This window comes from Lactuca virosa, chromosome 8 (genome assembly GCF_052849685.1).
Source record: "Lactuca virosa cultivar CGN04683 chromosome 8, Lactuca_virosa_CGN04683_v6, whole genome shotgun sequence".
Classification (NCBI taxonomy): domain Eukaryota; kingdom Viridiplantae; phylum Streptophyta; class Magnoliopsida; order Asterales; family Asteraceae; genus Lactuca; species Lactuca virosa.
In genome coordinates, this window is record NC_136433.1 from 340,978,254 (window position 1) to 340,996,614 (window position 18,361).

At 35.0% G+C, this 18,361-nt stretch overlaps 1 protein-coding gene across 1 annotated transcript; it reads right to left on the reverse strand.

The window, feature by feature from the left end:
* Positions 1-14,590: 14,590 nt before the first annotated feature.
* Positions 14,591-17,833, reverse strand: LOC145131837 (uncharacterized). The gene is made up of 6 exons (XM_079066484.1): positions 17,690-17,833; positions 17,042-17,617; positions 16,800-16,946; positions 16,572-16,679; positions 16,066-16,464; positions 14,591-15,505 (listed from the first exon to the last, which is right to left on the reverse strand). The coding sequence occupies exons 1-6, from the start codon at positions 17,831-17,833 to the stop codon at positions 14,591-14,593; spliced, it is 2,289 nt and encodes a 762-aa protein (XP_078922610.1).
* Positions 17,834-18,361: the final 528 nt, after the last annotated feature.

The window sequence follows — 18,361 nt, forward strand, 5'->3', positions numbered from 1 at the left end:
TTGCTCCTTTTTCACCCCTTTCACTTCCATAAACTCACAAACAACCCCCAAGGCCCCGGTATCGTATCTAAAACCCGAAGCAAGCCCCGAAGCCCCAAAATTCTCGAGAAGTTAACCTCTTTCCAGTCGAAGTGCTGCCCGCGTAAAGCCCGGTTTTAATCAAAAACTCGTGGTTTCTTCGAGAAAGATCATCTATAGAAACGAAACGCTGCCCAAATCATCACTTATCAAGTGAGTTCATACCCCTATAATATACCTTTTTAAATGGTTTTAAATGCTTTTTAGGGGGGGAATACAAGTTGAACACAATATAAATTGTGTTAATAATTGTATGTGATAATAATCACACAAAGGATTTCCTTATGCTGTTAAGGATTTCCAAATACTTCCAAAATGACTTAAAGCCATGTTAAATCTTTAAAGTCATGTGAACTCTTTTAATACTGTTAAATTCTTTGAAAAAGGTTTTATAAACTATTTCAAATTATAATTGCCAAAATCATGTTTATATATGGATAAATATACAAATAAGATTTGAAGGGCTTAGGACTAATGAATTATCTTATTTCCTTTTCGTTGTTTGGATGTGGAATTAAGGTGGTGTTATTTGTCCGAAGGTCGTTCCCTTCTTAATTGTATATATATATATATATATATATATATATATATATATATATATATATATATGAATATAAAAGGTTACTTCATTCGGTATCATTACCTTTGTATCATGCTGAGCAAAGGTGTTCATCCATGAGAAATCATGCTAATCAGATAGAACATATAAATTATAATAGGTATAATTTATGATTCAAAACTAAATATACGAGTATGATTCACGATTGTATACTTTTTATTCCAAAGAAGTTACTAACAATTCATTTATCTATACCAGGATACATATAATACTTTTAGTATATGGATAATATATTAAAGAATAATACATCATACCGGGTTTGCATTAACAATGGTACAATACAACGTACCAGGGTTAGCAATCACAGTATAATACATCATACCGGGTTTGCATTAACAAGGGTACAATACAACGTACCAGGGTTAGCAATCACGGGGTAATAATACATCATATCGGGTTTGCATTAACAAGGGTACAATACAACGTACCAGGGTTAGCAATCACATGGGAATAATACATCGTAATCTCGTTGAAACAATAAACTTGTGAGACTCTTCATGGTGTACTTATCTAAGTACGACCTTAAGTCTTGACTTATTAACCAGAATCCCCTGGAGGGAGAGCGTGAATTTGTGTATAGATCTATATGGGACTGACAATCCCACACCTTCACTATTCGCAACAGTTTGGCCGGCAGACCTAGGGTGACAAATGTCATATCGTTTCCGACGCCTGAAGAACGTCGCATCAGGCACATCAGTCATATTAGTATGGTTAATAGAACTCACATGGATAAAACAACGAGTAAATTACTTAGTAACATACTTCTCTTAAAACAGTAAGAAAAGATAATTACATCCTATCTATTTCACTGACCAAATATATCTTCTGTTAGTTTTTACTTATAGTAAGAACTACGTATCATGAAATCAAGTATGGCAAATATACTTGTACCTCTGGTTTTGGAACATTTAAAACCACAAATCAGTATTATGGATAATACAATATTTTCCAGGTTTAATACCAATGTTTTACTGTAGAACGGATATAACTAAGAATACTTTTACAAATGAAACGGTTTATGGGATTAAACTACTTTTACAAATGGAACGGTTTTATGGGAATATAAAACTACTATTCAGAAACGGTTTTATGGGGATTTAAAACTACTTAACAGATGGAACGTAGTCATTCATTCTCTTTAAACTAGTAAAACATAAAGGACCTTTAGTGGTTAATTCTATAATTCCTTAGTTTTTACATCAGAGTTATACATAAGTAATATCCGATTGACAGTGAAATGTGTGACTTCTGCCTTACTTCCTGTTCCTTGTTTGGTTGTGGGCTTAGGGCAGATACACCCATTTAACTGTCCATTCGATATTAGGTTATATATAACTAGTATAAACTAAGTAATTGCAGAGGGAACTATTGAGGTTATCAGTTTATCACCTCAGGAAATATAGGATTTTCTGGAGGAACCAGCGAACTTTTCCAAGAACTTAGAGTATACTTTATAGAACTAAAATACTTATGAACTCACCAGCTTAAATGCTGATCTACTCTTTCAAAATAACTTGTATTCTCAGGAATCCAGTAGACAGGTACACTCCCGAAGCTTTTGAGAAGACTACCTAGTACCGTACTGCGACTCTTGTCTTCTACGGTATCTACTTTGGTGTTTGAATATGTAATGTTTAAACACTTATGTAAAACTTATACTTATTAATGCAATGGTTGTTTGTACTTTGATTACTATATTGCATGTGTTTTGATACTTACATGAAGTCCTCCGCCCCCGAACGTTTCCGCCATTCTGGTTTGGAGGTGTGACAATATTCCTTATGACTAATGATAGTTTAAATTCCTCAACAATCTCAATTTCTACTGATCTATAGCTGCTAAGGAGCAATCAGGTAAGATCATATCGAATATAGGGTCCGTTTGGTATATAGAGTATATTGTTTGGAAATCTCACTTTAAACACCTCACTTACGGGCGTTGCAATACGTATGCATCAAAGGTTCTTAATCATAATGAATCAAAAGTTGGTAGTATTTAAAATATCGCAAAGAGATAAATTTCACGCGAAAAATTATCGATATGCTTTAGCGAGTCTAGTGGGTATTTTTTAAATTTCTCGAAAATAATGCTCTTTTATTGATACACACCAATTATTATGGTCATGTTTTGTGAATTAACGCCAAAAAAATATGATCTAATTGAAATCAAAGTTAAAAATTCAAATGATAATTATTTAGTGACATAATACACATTTATATTGAAATTTTATTAGGAAAGAAATTATTATACATTATTGGATGAACAATAGAAGTGTGTCTTTTTAGAAAGGGACCTTCTCTAGCAAGGGAATTCAGGCTAGTTTCCGCACACCGACTAATCCTCGTTGAGAACATGAGGCTATGGCTCATGTCTTAGAGTCACTACAGTGAACCTCTATACCCATGGGGAATAGAAGTGTACTGTTATTAAGATAATATCCTTTGATTGGATGGGTGTTGTTATTTATGGGGGATGTGTATGGAGATGGTTTTTTAAAGGAAAATGTCAATTGTCTGGAAGATATAAGTAGTAAGGTTCACGGCAATGCAGAAAACCTCCATGGCCACAAGGAATAGAAGGTTATTGTTATTAAGATAATATCCTTTGTTGGATGGGTGTTGTTATTTATGGAGGATGTGTATGGAGATGGATTTTTAAAGGACAATGTCAACTGTCAGGAAGACATAAATAGTGGTGTTCATGGTCAGGTAACCAAATAGAAATTGCTTCACTTGTCTTAGCATCATTAGATGAAGTTGTATATGGCTCCTACGTAACAACACAATTGGAACCATTTCTGGTACGAACTGGATTCAGTCGCTCCAAATTATAACTTGTTTCCATGTCCGCATCTCTGTAGTAATGGGCCCAAGGACTTTCCTGAACCTGAATCCACAAATATGGATCCATACCCCAATCATATTGTCTATTGGTGAAACAATGGAGGATTTTGGAAAACAACATGGGTTCTATGGAATTATCAAATCTAAGGTCCTGTGTCAACACTCTCGAGCTCCAAGTTGAGTCTAGAAGCCTGAATGTTGACGAAATCAAGGAAAAAAGGGATGGGAAAAATTATCAAATTGGAGTGATTCAAGATTCTAGAGCTCAAGCAGAAATCAAGATTAAAGTGGGTCATAGACGGTGATGATAACTCTCCGTTCTTCCATGGGGTACTAAAAAACAAAAAATGTAACAACAAGATTCACAGATTAACTATAAATGGTTGATGCCTTGTTGGTCCTTGGACCCAATCTGTATAAAAATGAGGTTTGGAATTTTTTTCAGTGACAAATTTCTTAAAAAATGGCTCGTTCGCCCAACACTAATCGGCTTGCTTTTCAAACCTTTTCCCAGGAGTAGGAATCTAAACTAGAACCCCTTTCAACATTTCTGAAATAAAAAAGCAATTTGGGACTGTGGCGGAGAAAAAGGCATTGGGGGCCGATGGGTTCACTTTCAAACTTCTTAAAACCCATTGGGAAACCATCAAACTCGATATCATTGGTTTCCTTAAACACTTTGAGACATTCAATTTTTTTGCAAATGGATCTAATTCCTCATTTATTACTTCCGTCCCTAAAATAAGAGACCCTTATCCCTTGGAGACTATCAGCCTATTAGTCTTATCGTGTGCATGTGTAAAATTATCGTGAAAACACTTTCATATATACTTAAAAAGTCATTGGGCCTCGTTAATGGCTCACCCACTAATGAATTCCCAATTACGAAAGGAGTTTGTCAAGGGGACCCACTCTCCCCTTTACCCTTCCTCATCATAATGGAGGGTCTCAATGTTGCTTTAAAATGGTACTTGTAAAAAATCACTTTTTCGGGGTGTCAAATTACCAAACAATGGTCCTTCTATCTCACACATTTTCTATGTTGATGATAAAATATTTCTTGGCGAAAGGGATAGAATTTATATTCGGAACCTTGCCCGAATCCTTATATGTTTTCATGCCCCTTCGGGTTGAAGGTTAATTTCCATAGATCTCGTGTTTTTGGTATTGGTACTTTTGAGTCATAGAATAATAGTTGGGCTCGCCTTATGGATTGTGTTGTGTATTCCATTCCCTTCAAATACTTTGGGGTTCCGATGGAGATAATATGGCTCTTAAAAAGATTGGAAATCGATCATTGAAAATTTTCGATCAAAGCTCTTGGTTTAGAAAGCTAAAACCATCTTTTTTGTTGAATGTTTAACCTTGATTAGGGTCATGCTCAGTAGCCTTCCTTCCTATTATTTTTCCTTATTTAAAACTCCTTCATGCATCATAGAGTCTCTTTAAGAAAAAAATGGATAGATTTTTTTGGGGTAGTAGTCAAGAAATAAATAAAATTCATTGGGTGTCATGGAGGAAAGATGAGGGAGGTCTTTGTGTCGGGTCTCTAAAAGCCCAAAATTATGCATTGTTTGTGAAGTGGTGATTGAGACTAAAATCAAGAAAAAAATGTATTTAGCGTAAACGGTTGATTACCCCCACCAAGATAATTATCCTAGAAGTATGGTTAAATATCTCTAAAGTTTTTAATGGATCGGGATAATGACATAAAAGTCATTAAGTTCGGCAGAAATACGCGAATTACCCTTTCGCAGATTTTAGATTCACTAACGACGTATGTTTGTAACTTTTCTTTTCAATTTTACCATTTTCACAGATTTATTTGGTAAAACCGAACATTTTTGTCAAACTTAAGGGCTTTAATGAATAAAAAACAAACTTAAGGGCTTTTATAAACCAGAGAAAATGGTAAAAAGTTGCAAGCATCATGTTTTACTAAATCTAAAATCCACAAAATGATAAATTTGTACATTCCTGGCAAATTTAAGGGCTTTTATGTCATTATCCCTGATGGATTTAACCCTCCATATGTTGATCCAAATGCACTTTTGTGACATTTTTTTGGTAAGACTCCCGGCTTGGCTCGTTTAAGCATCCACTTGTTCCCTACCCTTTATGCTCTCTAGTCCCTAAAACATTGTTTGGTCTCTGAGCATTGCTCAAATCTCAACTTTATGTCTTGATGAACATAGAACACAAAAGAGGGAAAAGTAATTCTTTGATTATAAAAATCGTTAAGTTACAGTACAGACAAAGAGTTTATATAAAAAGGGTAAGAAGGGTAAAAGGGGAAAATTAACTAAACTAACTCTATCATCCCCCCTCAAGTTGGAGGATGACCAATTCCCAACTTGTTTAACAAAACATTATGTTGTTTAGTCGGAAGAGACTTTGTAAAGAAATCTACAAGATGAGTTTGTGTTGGAATATGCTTCAATGAAATCAACCCTTCATGGATTTTGTCACGAACAAAGTGTTGGATTAGGTGTCTAAGCTCATAACTATTTTAGGTATGTACTTGATTTGATTATGAGCATGGTCCTTTTGGGTTGCCTTCACTCAATGCAAGTTGATAGGATGACAAGAGGAGAGAAAGTAGAATTTATTATAAGAATAATAAATTCGTACTCAAAATGGTTTTATTAATATATTACAAGATTAATATATTATTTGGAAATCATATTATTTAATTAGTATTAACCAAAAATTAATTTGGAATTAGTTTCGTGGTTAAAAGGGACTGATTAAATAAAGGGGACTGATAATGTAATTATCTAATAGTTGCAAGTTGGGTTATGGATTCCTAATAGAAGGGAGTGGACGAATTCTATATGGGAGCCCATATAGAAATCGTCCAAGGGGCCTTCTAGAAAGGTTTCATGGGTTGCTTAAGGCCTAAGCAGATAATTAGGGTTTCCATATGAAACCCTAGCAGCCCACACAACTATAAATAGACCCCAATACAAGGGAAATTTCGTCCAAGGCTTAAGAAACCCTAGAGTGGTCGAAATTCTCCTCTCTCCTACTTCATCCTTTGCATAGAGTGTTTGTGACTCCATTAGAGGTGCAACACTTGGGGAACTAAGCTTTCAGAAGTCAAGATCAAGGATGATTGTGATTGTTATTGCTACATAACAATCAAGGTAAACTTTCTAACCCTAATCATATGTGATTTTCAGATTTGTAGTCAATTAGGGTTTATTGTTTTAGTATTCAATGTTGTATGTTTACTTAGAAAACCTAGATCAAAGCAATTAGGGTTGCATGAACACCATAGGATTGATGTTTTGCTTATAACCCAGCAATGGTATCAGATCCTAGGTCGTTTTTCTAGTGAATAGATGCAACAGTGAATTTCCAAAGTTCAAGAAAATCGAATTTTTTTCCTTCTGACTGGCTGACTCGCCGAGTCCATGTATGGACTCGACGAGTAGGTCCTACTCGACGAGTTCCATAATGGACTCGACGATTTCAAGGGTTTGGTGCCGAGAATTTCGATTTTCTTACCACATTCTGTTGAGGATTATTTCCAAAACTCGTTTTTCTTGCCTAAAATCGATTTTTTATGTTTGGAATGGTTATCCTTATCAAAATTGATGGATTTGGTCAAATATGGTTAATATAGGATTATTATAAGTCAAATATTTTACCTAGTAATTTAGAAAAGTTTCAAATTACACCCTCTAGGTTTCATAGTTTAAATTTGAACTTGAAAGTTTTAGTTTTTGAAATTTAAATAGTTAAACCCTAATGTTTTGAAAGGTTTCAAAATTTGTCCTCAAGTTTTGGATTTTATAATTTAATTAAAAAAGTATTAATTTTGAAATATTAAATTCTCAAACCCTAGTATTTTGAAAAGTTCAAAATTACCCCCCTTTATGGATTTCATTAAGATTAATTAAAAGAGAGAATTAATAAATTCATAATAATATGGTTTAAGATTAATAAAATTGAATGTCTAATTTATTAACAGATTAAAGCACCTAGTATTTTAAAAGTATAAAATACACCCTTATACTATGTAGAATTAAAAGTTTAATATTATATATGTATAAGTAAATGTCAGTCTTACCGTTAGTAGGCCTCATTCACGAAGCTGGTCTATAAGGGATGTTTGGGGAAGCGGCCTGTAAAATGACCGCCATTGGGTATCCACTCTTATCCACCGCACTTTTGACTAGTGGAGGGTCGTTAGCCGAACGGGTAGGATAGGACACAACCTTCCATTATAAGTATAATGAATTACGAAGTTACTGAACACTTTTACGAATTCCCAAATCTTAGTTACTTAGGAAAAATGTGAATTTGGTGCTAACCCATGAAATTACACTTTGCTCCTTGCCGAGACGTTAATGGAGCGTGTGTGGTTAACCGGCACACTAGTTTGGGACTGGCAAGAGTGGCAAAGGGTAAATCTATGTTTGTCATAGATCAATGGAGTGTGTGTGGTTAACCGGCACATTGATTAGGTGATAGTGACATTGAGAGTACCAAGTACATTTGCATGGTTATTCACACCTTGTTTGTGATCCTCAGCATCCTAGTCACAAACTTGAAGGGCATAATCGAGATTAAACATGCCATTGAAAAGTTCAATGAATCTCAAAAGATCTAGGAGTTTCAATTCATTTAAAACCTAATTTTCATTTTCGTTTTTCATGGTGGAAATTGGTAAATCGTCATTTACCTACCTTCAAATATTCTGCAGCTGAATTACAGCATCCCTCTTCCGAGTTGTAGAATATTGTGTTGGATCCTAGCCTTGATATTTCATTTGGGTGCTATATCAAGGATTCTTATCAACTAACTTGAATTTTTCTCCCGTTTTGTAGATGTCAAAATCTAACATCTATGGTCTTCCCAAATCCATTGGAAAAAGTTTTCCACATGAAGATGATGTTCCACGATTGGATTGTGGAAATGGAAATCTTGTTTCACTTCCTCCACCTCCTCCAATAGCTCTCCCCAACCCACGTGTTCGAAGACTTGAAAAGTTCAAGGTCACTCAAGCCCTATTGGCATGCAAACATGAAGATGCAAAGTCGATATGTGCTCAAGTCTTAGGGATGAGGTTGCATATTGACAAGTTGGGAATATTAGGTGTCGTTGTCTCTAGGAAGTTGGCTGTTGACTTGGTTCTTCAATCACTTCCTGAATCATATAGTGATTTCGTTAGAGAGTACTATATGATGGACCACGACGTGACCCTCATTGATCTCACCTATTTGCTTATTGCTGCTGAATCAGCAATGATTTGGCGCACTGGTAAAGCAAATTTGACTGGTAGATCAAACCCCCATACTTCCATGACATTCATTATGGCAACATTGGAAGTCCAAAAAAGTTTTCTCTGCGCAAGAGAATGGCAAAGTATGAGATTGTCCCGTGTAGCATTCCAAAGGAGTCCATTTGTTTCTATTGCCAAGAGAAGGGGCATTGGTTGCGAAGCTGCCCTAACTACCTGAGAGATCTAAGAGATGGGAGAGTCAAGATGTATAACCTTGCTTCATGTAAATCCACTATCTAACTCTATTAAGTTCCTATTTGTAGATTGTTAATACATGATGTGATAAGACTACATTTTGATGTTTTGTAGGATCGAAGAAAATAAAGGAAGCTTAAAAGAAAGAGTGAGCTGAGTCTGATCACGAAGAAATGGATTTCGATCGCATGGTTCGAAGATCAGATTTTTGATCTACTACTTTAGAGTTAGGATAGATTGCTTAGAAATGTGTAATAGCATAGTTTTCATTTGAATGTGCATTGTAAGGACAAGTTTTTCCACACCTTTTATAAATAAAATAAAATTTGATATTGTCTTATTTATATCTCCTTGCAATGTCATTTGTGAAAAATGATGCTTGTATGTTTCTATTATAAGCAATAATACTGGATGTGATTCTTAGTTATGTTATTTGTGGTAGTGTCGTAATTTTCTAAGTAAGGAAAGATTCCCATCGCCCAAGTTTCAATTGGACAGAAGCTTGGAATCATATGATTTGAGTCATGCGATGTATGGAAATCTTGGTACTTTGGAAAAATTAAGACTAATTCGTTATTCTCACAAGCATGAGAGTCAAGTGAAGAACTAAAGGATCTAGTACACAATATTGTGCACTGGTCAGATCCACCACAAAGAACGATAAGACTATTCGTCATGATTTGCTAAAAGTTTAGTAAATGTGGTTATACTTAAAAGTTTAAGTGTGATTCTGAATCATTGAAAAGTTTTAATGAATAGCAGAACGAATAAGAAGAATCAATAAGGCAGAAAGATAAAAGTTTCTCCAATCTAAGAAGGGAGAGTACTTTTGTATCATGTTTTATAATCATCTTAGTGATTATAGAACCATATTACAATTCATCCTCTAAGGACACCTTAGTACACTAGTATGGCTAAGAAGAGGAATCGGGAACTGTTGAAATGGTTAAGTCAATAAGATGAATCATACTTCGTTCCAAAATCGAGTCTTAGAGTCATACTCCAAGATTGTGACTTGAGTGACATGATCTTTAGTAGGAATGTTCTTACACTTGCACATTTTGGTAAGTTTTGATGTCTTGGATAAGACAAAGACCAACCAATACCAATGGTGTGTAGGTTTTGTCTTGATAAGGACACACAATATCTCTTGAGTATTTGTTTGTCAAGAAAAGTTTCTTGATAAGAGAATCTTATATGTCAAGAGGTCAGTGGGAGTCTTAAGGGTCTTGAATAGCTTCAAGAACTAATCAAGAGTAAAACTACGGTAAATCACTAGCACACGACTTGAGGTTTGCAACCTATCGTGTTGACATAATTCTTATTTTTGTGTCATTCCAGACAAGTTATCTATGCATGTGAGTTCTACGAGTTCTCATTTGAATACATAAGGCAAAGCACCTTGATCATTGAAAGTTCATTGATCAATGAGGGTGAGCTGCTCAAAGACCTGGAAGCAATTGTGGGATCCTTGATGGCAAGAAGTTAAGATTGAACAAGTTCAGTCCATATGAGTTTGGATTTATCACAAACATTATCTTATGATTATGATAAATTCACATGGATAGGAACACATACACCATAAAATCTAAGTGGTAAGGTTTCTCTCCGCGTCATGAAAATGATTGTGAGGAAACGCTTTTGATAAGAAGATTTTAAGGAGATAGCAATTGTAATATTTGCATTCTCGAATTCGATTATGATTACGACATACCTCTTCATAGTTCGAATTGTGAGAAATGGCAAATAGTTTGAACATTTAAGACTTATTGCTATAAGTTCTGAAATTATTTAGACACACATATGAACTATCTAAGGAAAGGTGTATGAGTTTGAGAAGCTTAGATAAAGGCTTATCAAAGCATCTCGTATCAGAAATATGAACTTTCGTTAAGAAATTCAATAAGTATTGTTTTCTAGAAATTCAGCTGATTTCTGGATACATGTCAAAGCTAGTGGGAGCATAAGTGTTATACTGGTAAGGATATAATCATCATGTTAGTGGGAGCATGATTATTATTTTAAGTGTTGCAAGTTAGCAATATTAATTATAGAAAACAAAAAAGTTTCATTTTGCAAAGTTGCGGGAGTTGAAAATTTGTTTTACTATAATTAAGGGAGAGAATATTATACTTCATTTCAAAATCTAAAAGCTTAGATCGTGAAATTTTAATCAAATTTAGTCAAAGGACATATATGAATGTTATGTTGAAAAGATTCAACATAAGGGAATTCTATATATGGTAATATTATAGCAAGAGACTGGGAAAGTACCATGTCTTTATGTAAGACATTATGTATTGTATCCCATACACTTCGGGTATAGGATCGATTGCATATGCTGTAATATTCGACCGTTCTGTCTATTCCAAATGCCTAGGGCATTAAGAGGGAAAAGGACCAGAACCGGATATGACTAAAATAATTAAATAACTGTCAAGGACAATCTAAGGTTCGTCAAGGATTGGTCACTTGTGGCCAGTTGGAAGTATAGTAACGAATGGACCATAATGACATTATTATGATTAGATATGATTCTATTAATAATGAGTTGTCGTATGGCAGATATGGAAATGTTTCCATATTAGGAGTTGGATATCAAGAATCTATGTCTATATTAGAAACTTTTATGCAAGAAGGATGTTCAAAGGAATGTACTTTGAATGTGAGACTTCACATCTATGGAATTGCCTTGTAACAATCTCCAATAGAGCACTTTGTAATATCATTGGCAAAGTCTTGGTGGCCTTGGTGCTGTGACATTATGAAAGGATCGTTGCATAAAATGTTAGAATCTAACATATTCTAATAGTGGCAAGAATTTGGTATTCTTACACTTATGACAAGGATTAGGAGTTGTGAAATGAGTATCATTAGAAATGTGTTCAATTGATCTATTTCACAAAGTAAGGACCATAGGTAAACATAGTGTGCATGCTTGGAGCATGGGACAACTGTTGTTATAATTCAAGTAATAAGTTGATTATCCGAAACATTATACAATGAATAATGAGAAATCAATATGGGGATTAAATAAAAGGTGTTTTATTTATACTCAAGAGTTTGGGACCATATAGGATTAGTATTATTCTTGTGTTTCACTTCGCATGTTTTGACTTCCAAAATAATAAGATTACTTAAACTATCCACAGTCGATCATACTTTGGAAGTACGTATGAAAGAAGATTGTCATGATTTGGTTTGTAGATTGTCTAATTGTTTAGACATAGCAAAGATTTGTTGCAACGTTCATGAGTGCTCCTGAAATAAGATTTGAGTATTGGATTAAACCCACACTCACTTGAATCACTTCATGGTTTTTATCACGAGTGATTAGTAAGACGATAATATCTTATATTCTTGAAACCGAGACATGTGAGTTGTAATTTACAAGTCGGCTGCACATTGATAATATGTAAACGCACTAGTAACTTGGTGTTATAAAACATATTGTTGTGTGTGATTTGATGAGTAGGTACAAGCGAGCATTTGAGTCGAATTTTATCCGTTCCTTTTACCCAAAGAGGGATAAAAGCGATATTTGTGGGGCCCTCGATGATTTAGTGATGACACCCTAAAGTGCTTGGCCAAGCCAGGACTTATTTGATTTGTTCAATTAGTCAGTCGTCATAAATCGAAAATCGGGAAACAACACATAAACAGAGAGAATGATTATAATCCATGTCTCAGTTCATACGATATCTAGAATGGAGGAATATATGATCCCTTATCTAAAGGACACGTTTCTGATAAGATCAGAGTTCGACAATGGCTTATGAAAGCTACGATTGCTGATCAGATTCTGAAGTCATACGCAAAATAGTTATTAGACTTATCTAAGTGGGAGACCATTGGATTAGGTGTCTAAGCCCATAACTATTTTAGGTATGTACTTGATTTGATTATGAGCATGGTCCTTTTGGGTTGCCTTCACTCATGCAACTTGATAGGAAGAGGAGAAAAAGTAGAATTTATTATAAGAATAATAAACTCATACTCAAAATGGTTTTATTAATATATTACAAGATTAATATATTATTTGGAAATAATATTATTTAATTAGTATTAACCAGAAATTAATTTGGAATTAGTTTCGTGGTTAAAAGAGACTGATTAAATAAAGGGGACTGATAATGTAATTATCTAATAGTTGCAAGTTGGGTTATGGATTCCTAATAGAAGGAAGTGGACGGATTCTATATGGGAGCCCATATAAAAATTGTCCAAGGGGCCTTCTAGAAAGGTTCCATGGGTTGCTTAAGGCCTAAGCAGAGAATTAGGGTTTCCATATGAAACCCTAGCAGCCCACACAACTATAAATAGACCCCATTACAAGGGAAATTTCGTCCATGGCTTAAGAAACCATAGAGTGGTCGAAATTCTCCTCTCTCCTACTTCATCCTTTGCATAGAGTGTTTGTGACTCCATTAGAGGTGCAACACTTGGGGAACTAAGCTTTCAGAAGTCAAGATCAAGGAGGATTGTGATTGTTATTACTACATAACAATCAAGGTAAACTTTCTAACCCTAATCATATGTGATTTTCAGATTTGTATGCTAGTCAATTAGGGTTTATTGCTTTGGTATTCAATGTTGTATGTTTACTTAGAAAACCTAGATCAAAGCAATTAGGGTTGCATGAACACCATAGGATTGATGTTTTTCTCATAACCCAACACAAAGTGGCAGTCAATTTCCACATGTTTTGTCCTTTCGTGAAAAACGAGATTCTTAGCAATATGAATAGTAGCTTGGCTATCACAATGAACTGGAACAGGTGTAAGATTAGGGACAGTAATCTCATGCAATAAGCGAGTTAACCAGGCCAACTTAGTAGTGACACGACACATGCTTCTATATTCTGCCTCTGCGGATGAAAGAGATGCTGTGATTTGCTTCTTTGATTTCCAAGTAATTGGACTATCACCAAGCAAAATGACAAACCCACTTACACTTCTTCGAGATTGTGGACATTAAGCCCAATCTGAATCGCAATAGGTATGTAAAGTGAAATCATCACTATTATACATGAACAAAACTTGATTGGGATCATTATTGAGGTATTTGAGAACATGTTTAGCAGCATCAAAATGAGGTATTCGAGGGTCATACATAAACTGACTTAATAGTTGAACAGCAAAGGAAGTTCAATTTACCAACCAATCTTCGATAAGTTTCTAGTGATTGCATAAGATCTCCTTGTCCTTGTAATAGTTTGATATTGGTGGGAAGAGGACAAGAAGCATAATCAGTGCATTCGAACTCTTTCAACAAGTATTGAGTGGATTTTATTTGAGTTAAAATAACACCCGATGAAGTGTATAATACCTCAATACCCAAAAAGAAACTGAGGGATCCCAAATCTTTTATTTTAAAAGTCTTATCAACATGTGATTTTAACTTTGTAATTTCCTCTTGATTATTTCATATTACCATGATGTCATCCACATACACAGCAACAAAAGTAACACTTGAACCCATGTTTTTGTGAAAAAGAGAGTAATCATTTTTGGAATTTTGATAACCCATATCTTTAAGAGCAGAAGAAAGTTTGGCGTACCACTATCGTGACGCCTGTTTTAAGCCGTACAATGACTTCTGTAATTTGCAAACTTGATTAGTATTAGAAAGTTTCAATCCCAGTGGAGGTTTCATGTAAATGTCTTCATGTAATTCCCCATGAAGAAAAGCGTTATTTACATCAAGTTGATCTAATTTCCAACCTTTATTGACTGTTGTTGCAATTAATGCTCCAATGGTTGTCATTTTTACAACCGGAGAGAATGTTTTTGTATAATCAATCCCAGGTTTCTGAGTAAAACCCTTGACAACAAGCCTTCCTTTGCACCTTTCAATGTCCCCATTTGCTTTGTATTTCACTTTGTAGACCCAAGGACAGCTTATAGGTTTCTTTCCCTTAGGAAGATCAACTAAAACCCAAGTGTTATTAGCCTCTAATGCCTCAAACTCTTTTGACGTAGCATCCCGCCATTCAGGAATAAAATTTGCTTCTTCAAAGTTGGTAGGTTCAGAAATTTTATTCATATTCATGACAAGGTTTTTACTTTGATCAGAAATAGTAGTAAAACAAACATGTTTTGGTGTAGAGGCTTGAGTCACATTGTGTAGACATGAAAAGAAAGAATAACATGATTTTGAAGAATCATGACATGATGCATTGGTGCAAACAAAATCTTTTAGGTGAGTTGGTGGTTTAATAATTCTAGTTGAGTGTCTAAGAAGAGGTTGTTGTGGTATTGGTTGAGGTATAGGTATATCATCTCTTGAATGAATGTTTGATTGAGAGGTAGTTGATGATGAAGGATTATGGTCTTCATCATAGTGAAAATTCATGCTTTGAGGAAAGAAAGACTCATCAACAGAATCTTTAGATGGATATGGTAAAATATGTTCGTGAAAAATAACATCTCTAGAGACCAAGATCTGTTTGGTTTCAAGATTATACAACTTGTAACCCTTTTTCCCAAAAGGATAGCCAACAAAAATACATGGTACTGTATGTGGCTTAAATTTATCTCTATTACGTTGCAGGGTACTTGAAAAACATAAGCAGCCAAAAGTTCGAAGAAATGAGTAAGAAGGTTGAGTTCCATGTAACAGAAAATAGGGTGATTTTACTTTTAATAACTTGGAAGGAAAACGATTTATAAGATGAGTGGCTGTAAGTACACAGTCACCCCAGAATTTCAATGGAAGTTTGGATTGAAACAACAAAGCTCTATATGTTTCAAGAAGATGCTTATGCTTGCGCTAGACAACCCTATTTTGTTGAGGGGTATGTCTAAAACTAGTTTGATGAATGATTCCTCTTTCTTGAAAGTAAGCAATGGCTTCATTACTAGAACCTAGTTCAAAAGCATTATCGGATCGAATAATCTTGACACTTTTATGAAATTGGGTTTTGACCATTTCAATAAAACCTTTAAGAACATTGAAAGCATTGCTTTTGGTGCTTAACAAGTGGTTCCATGTTGAACGAGTATAATCATCTACAATGGGTAAGAAATAAGACTTACCATTGTAGGTTTTAGTATTGTACGGATCCCATGTGTCAATATGGATGAGATCAATGATGAAGAAGTATGAATAAAGCTATGACTAAATGGAAGTTTATGTTGTCTAGCTTTTGGACAGATTTCACAAACATGATTAAATTCAACATGCATATTCTTTAGAAATGGTAGAGTTTTCAACTTGTACAAAGGGAGATGTCCAAGTCTCTTATGCCATAGAGAAAACAAACTATCTTTTGACAAGTTTCTACAAACATAATTGGAAAAAATAACAGAAGGATCTGTACGAACATTTGAAGTGACTGATAGAGCAATGCCTTTGTTTGAATGTGTATTGGAATGAAGAAAGTATAGGCCATCTTGATGTCTACCAAGAACCAGAGGCCTCTTCAGAGAAGGGCCCTGCAACAAGAAGCAAAATTGGTCTGAAAACACAACCAATGATCTCAAATCTCGACATAATTTGCTTATGGACAACAAGTTGAATTTGAAATGGGAACATAAAGAACATTATGCAGGACAACATTTTCAGCTAGAATGATGCTACCAACCTCCTGTGCACTTATCTTTTGTCCATTTGGAAGAGTGATATGAAAAGGAAAAACAAGAGTTTTGATCTGAAATAACAATGATCGATTGTGGCACATGTGATCACTAGCTCCGGAATCAATAATCCAAGTAGTAGATATTGTGACCAAACAATGACAACTGATAGAATGATTTTGGGGCAGAAAAACATTACCAGCGAAATTGACACTTGGATGATTTGTAGAAGATGAACATTGAGAAGTATTGGCTTGTGAATCATTTTTGTTTGCTTCTGATCCTTTGCTTGCAAGATTCATGTTTCTAAACATTGAAAAGAACTGTTGATATTGTTGGAGCTGTTCATTTGTGAGATTAGGAAATGCATGAGTAACAGAATAAGAGTTTGGTTGATTTTCAGCAACATAAGGTTGGAATTATTGGAGCTGTTCACTTGATGGAAAGCCAACAACATTAGCATAAGCATTTCTTCCTTTGGTGAACTTGAATCCTTAGGAAAACCGATTAATCGATAGCATTTATTGGCATTATGACCAGGCTTCTTGCAGAAATTGCACGTAATAGTTTTCTTTCCCTCAAAATTGTTCTTGTAATGATTAACTCCAGACTTGACATTCATTGATGCAGATTCTAATAAGAAGTGAGATAAAGAGTGTACCTCTCGTTGTTTTTCATCCTGAATCAGAAGAGCATAAGCTTGAGCAACAGAAGGAAGAGGTTTCATTAGAAGAATACTTCCTTTGGTTGATCCATAATCGGCATTCAATCCCATGAGAAACTTAATCAGCCTTTGATTTTGCTGACTTTCTTGAATTGTGTGTGCAGCACCACAAGTACAACTTGGAATCGAGGATAGGGCGTTTAATTCGTCCCATTGTTTCTTCAATTTGGTGAAATAGGTGGCCAGATCATCAGATCCTTGAGTTAGGTCAGAAATTTCCTTTTGAAGATGATACAATTTTTCTCCGTTTGATTGTCCGAATCTATCATCGAGATCGTCCCAAATAGCCTTCACGGAGGATTATTAAACCACAGATTCAACAATATCATTGGTTAGAACATTGAGAATCCAGGAAGTAACCATGTCGTTACACCTCTGCCATAAGTCGAATGTTTCATGATCAGAAGAAGGCTTAGAAACTTTGTTGTTCACAATACCTAGTTTATTTTTAGCGGATAAAGCGATCATCATAGCCTTTTTTCCATGAGTTGAAATTCGAACCATCAAGATGTTTGGAGACTAATTGCATCCCTGGATGATCCAAAGGATGAAGATACAAGGGAGACTATTGGCTCAACAATTCAATGGTGGCTCTCATTGGCTACTCTCTCTCTCTCTCTCTCACTAGTGAACACCATCCCCAATGCTAGTAGACATGTAGTGGAGCAGTTATTTAAATGATGAACACCATCTCCAATGCTAGTAGACATGTAGTGGAGCAGTTATTTAAATGATGTAGCAGCCCTTAAATGCGTAATAATCTCAAAACCATACCTTTTAGCCTAAGAGTTTAGTCAACTCTACTCTTCAGTTCAGACTCGGTAACAATGAGAACACATTTGGTTTTCTGCTTTCATAGGATTGGAAGTTGTATATGGTCACTGCTCGTCAGTTTATCGACTCCAAAATTACCATTAATTATGTCCATTGGGTATCAACCACCCACTCGCTTAACCCAAGTTAGTAAGGAACTTTTTCAGATTTAAATTTGTTTCGTTGTTGTGATTTGTCAAAACACCTGTGTACCATTTT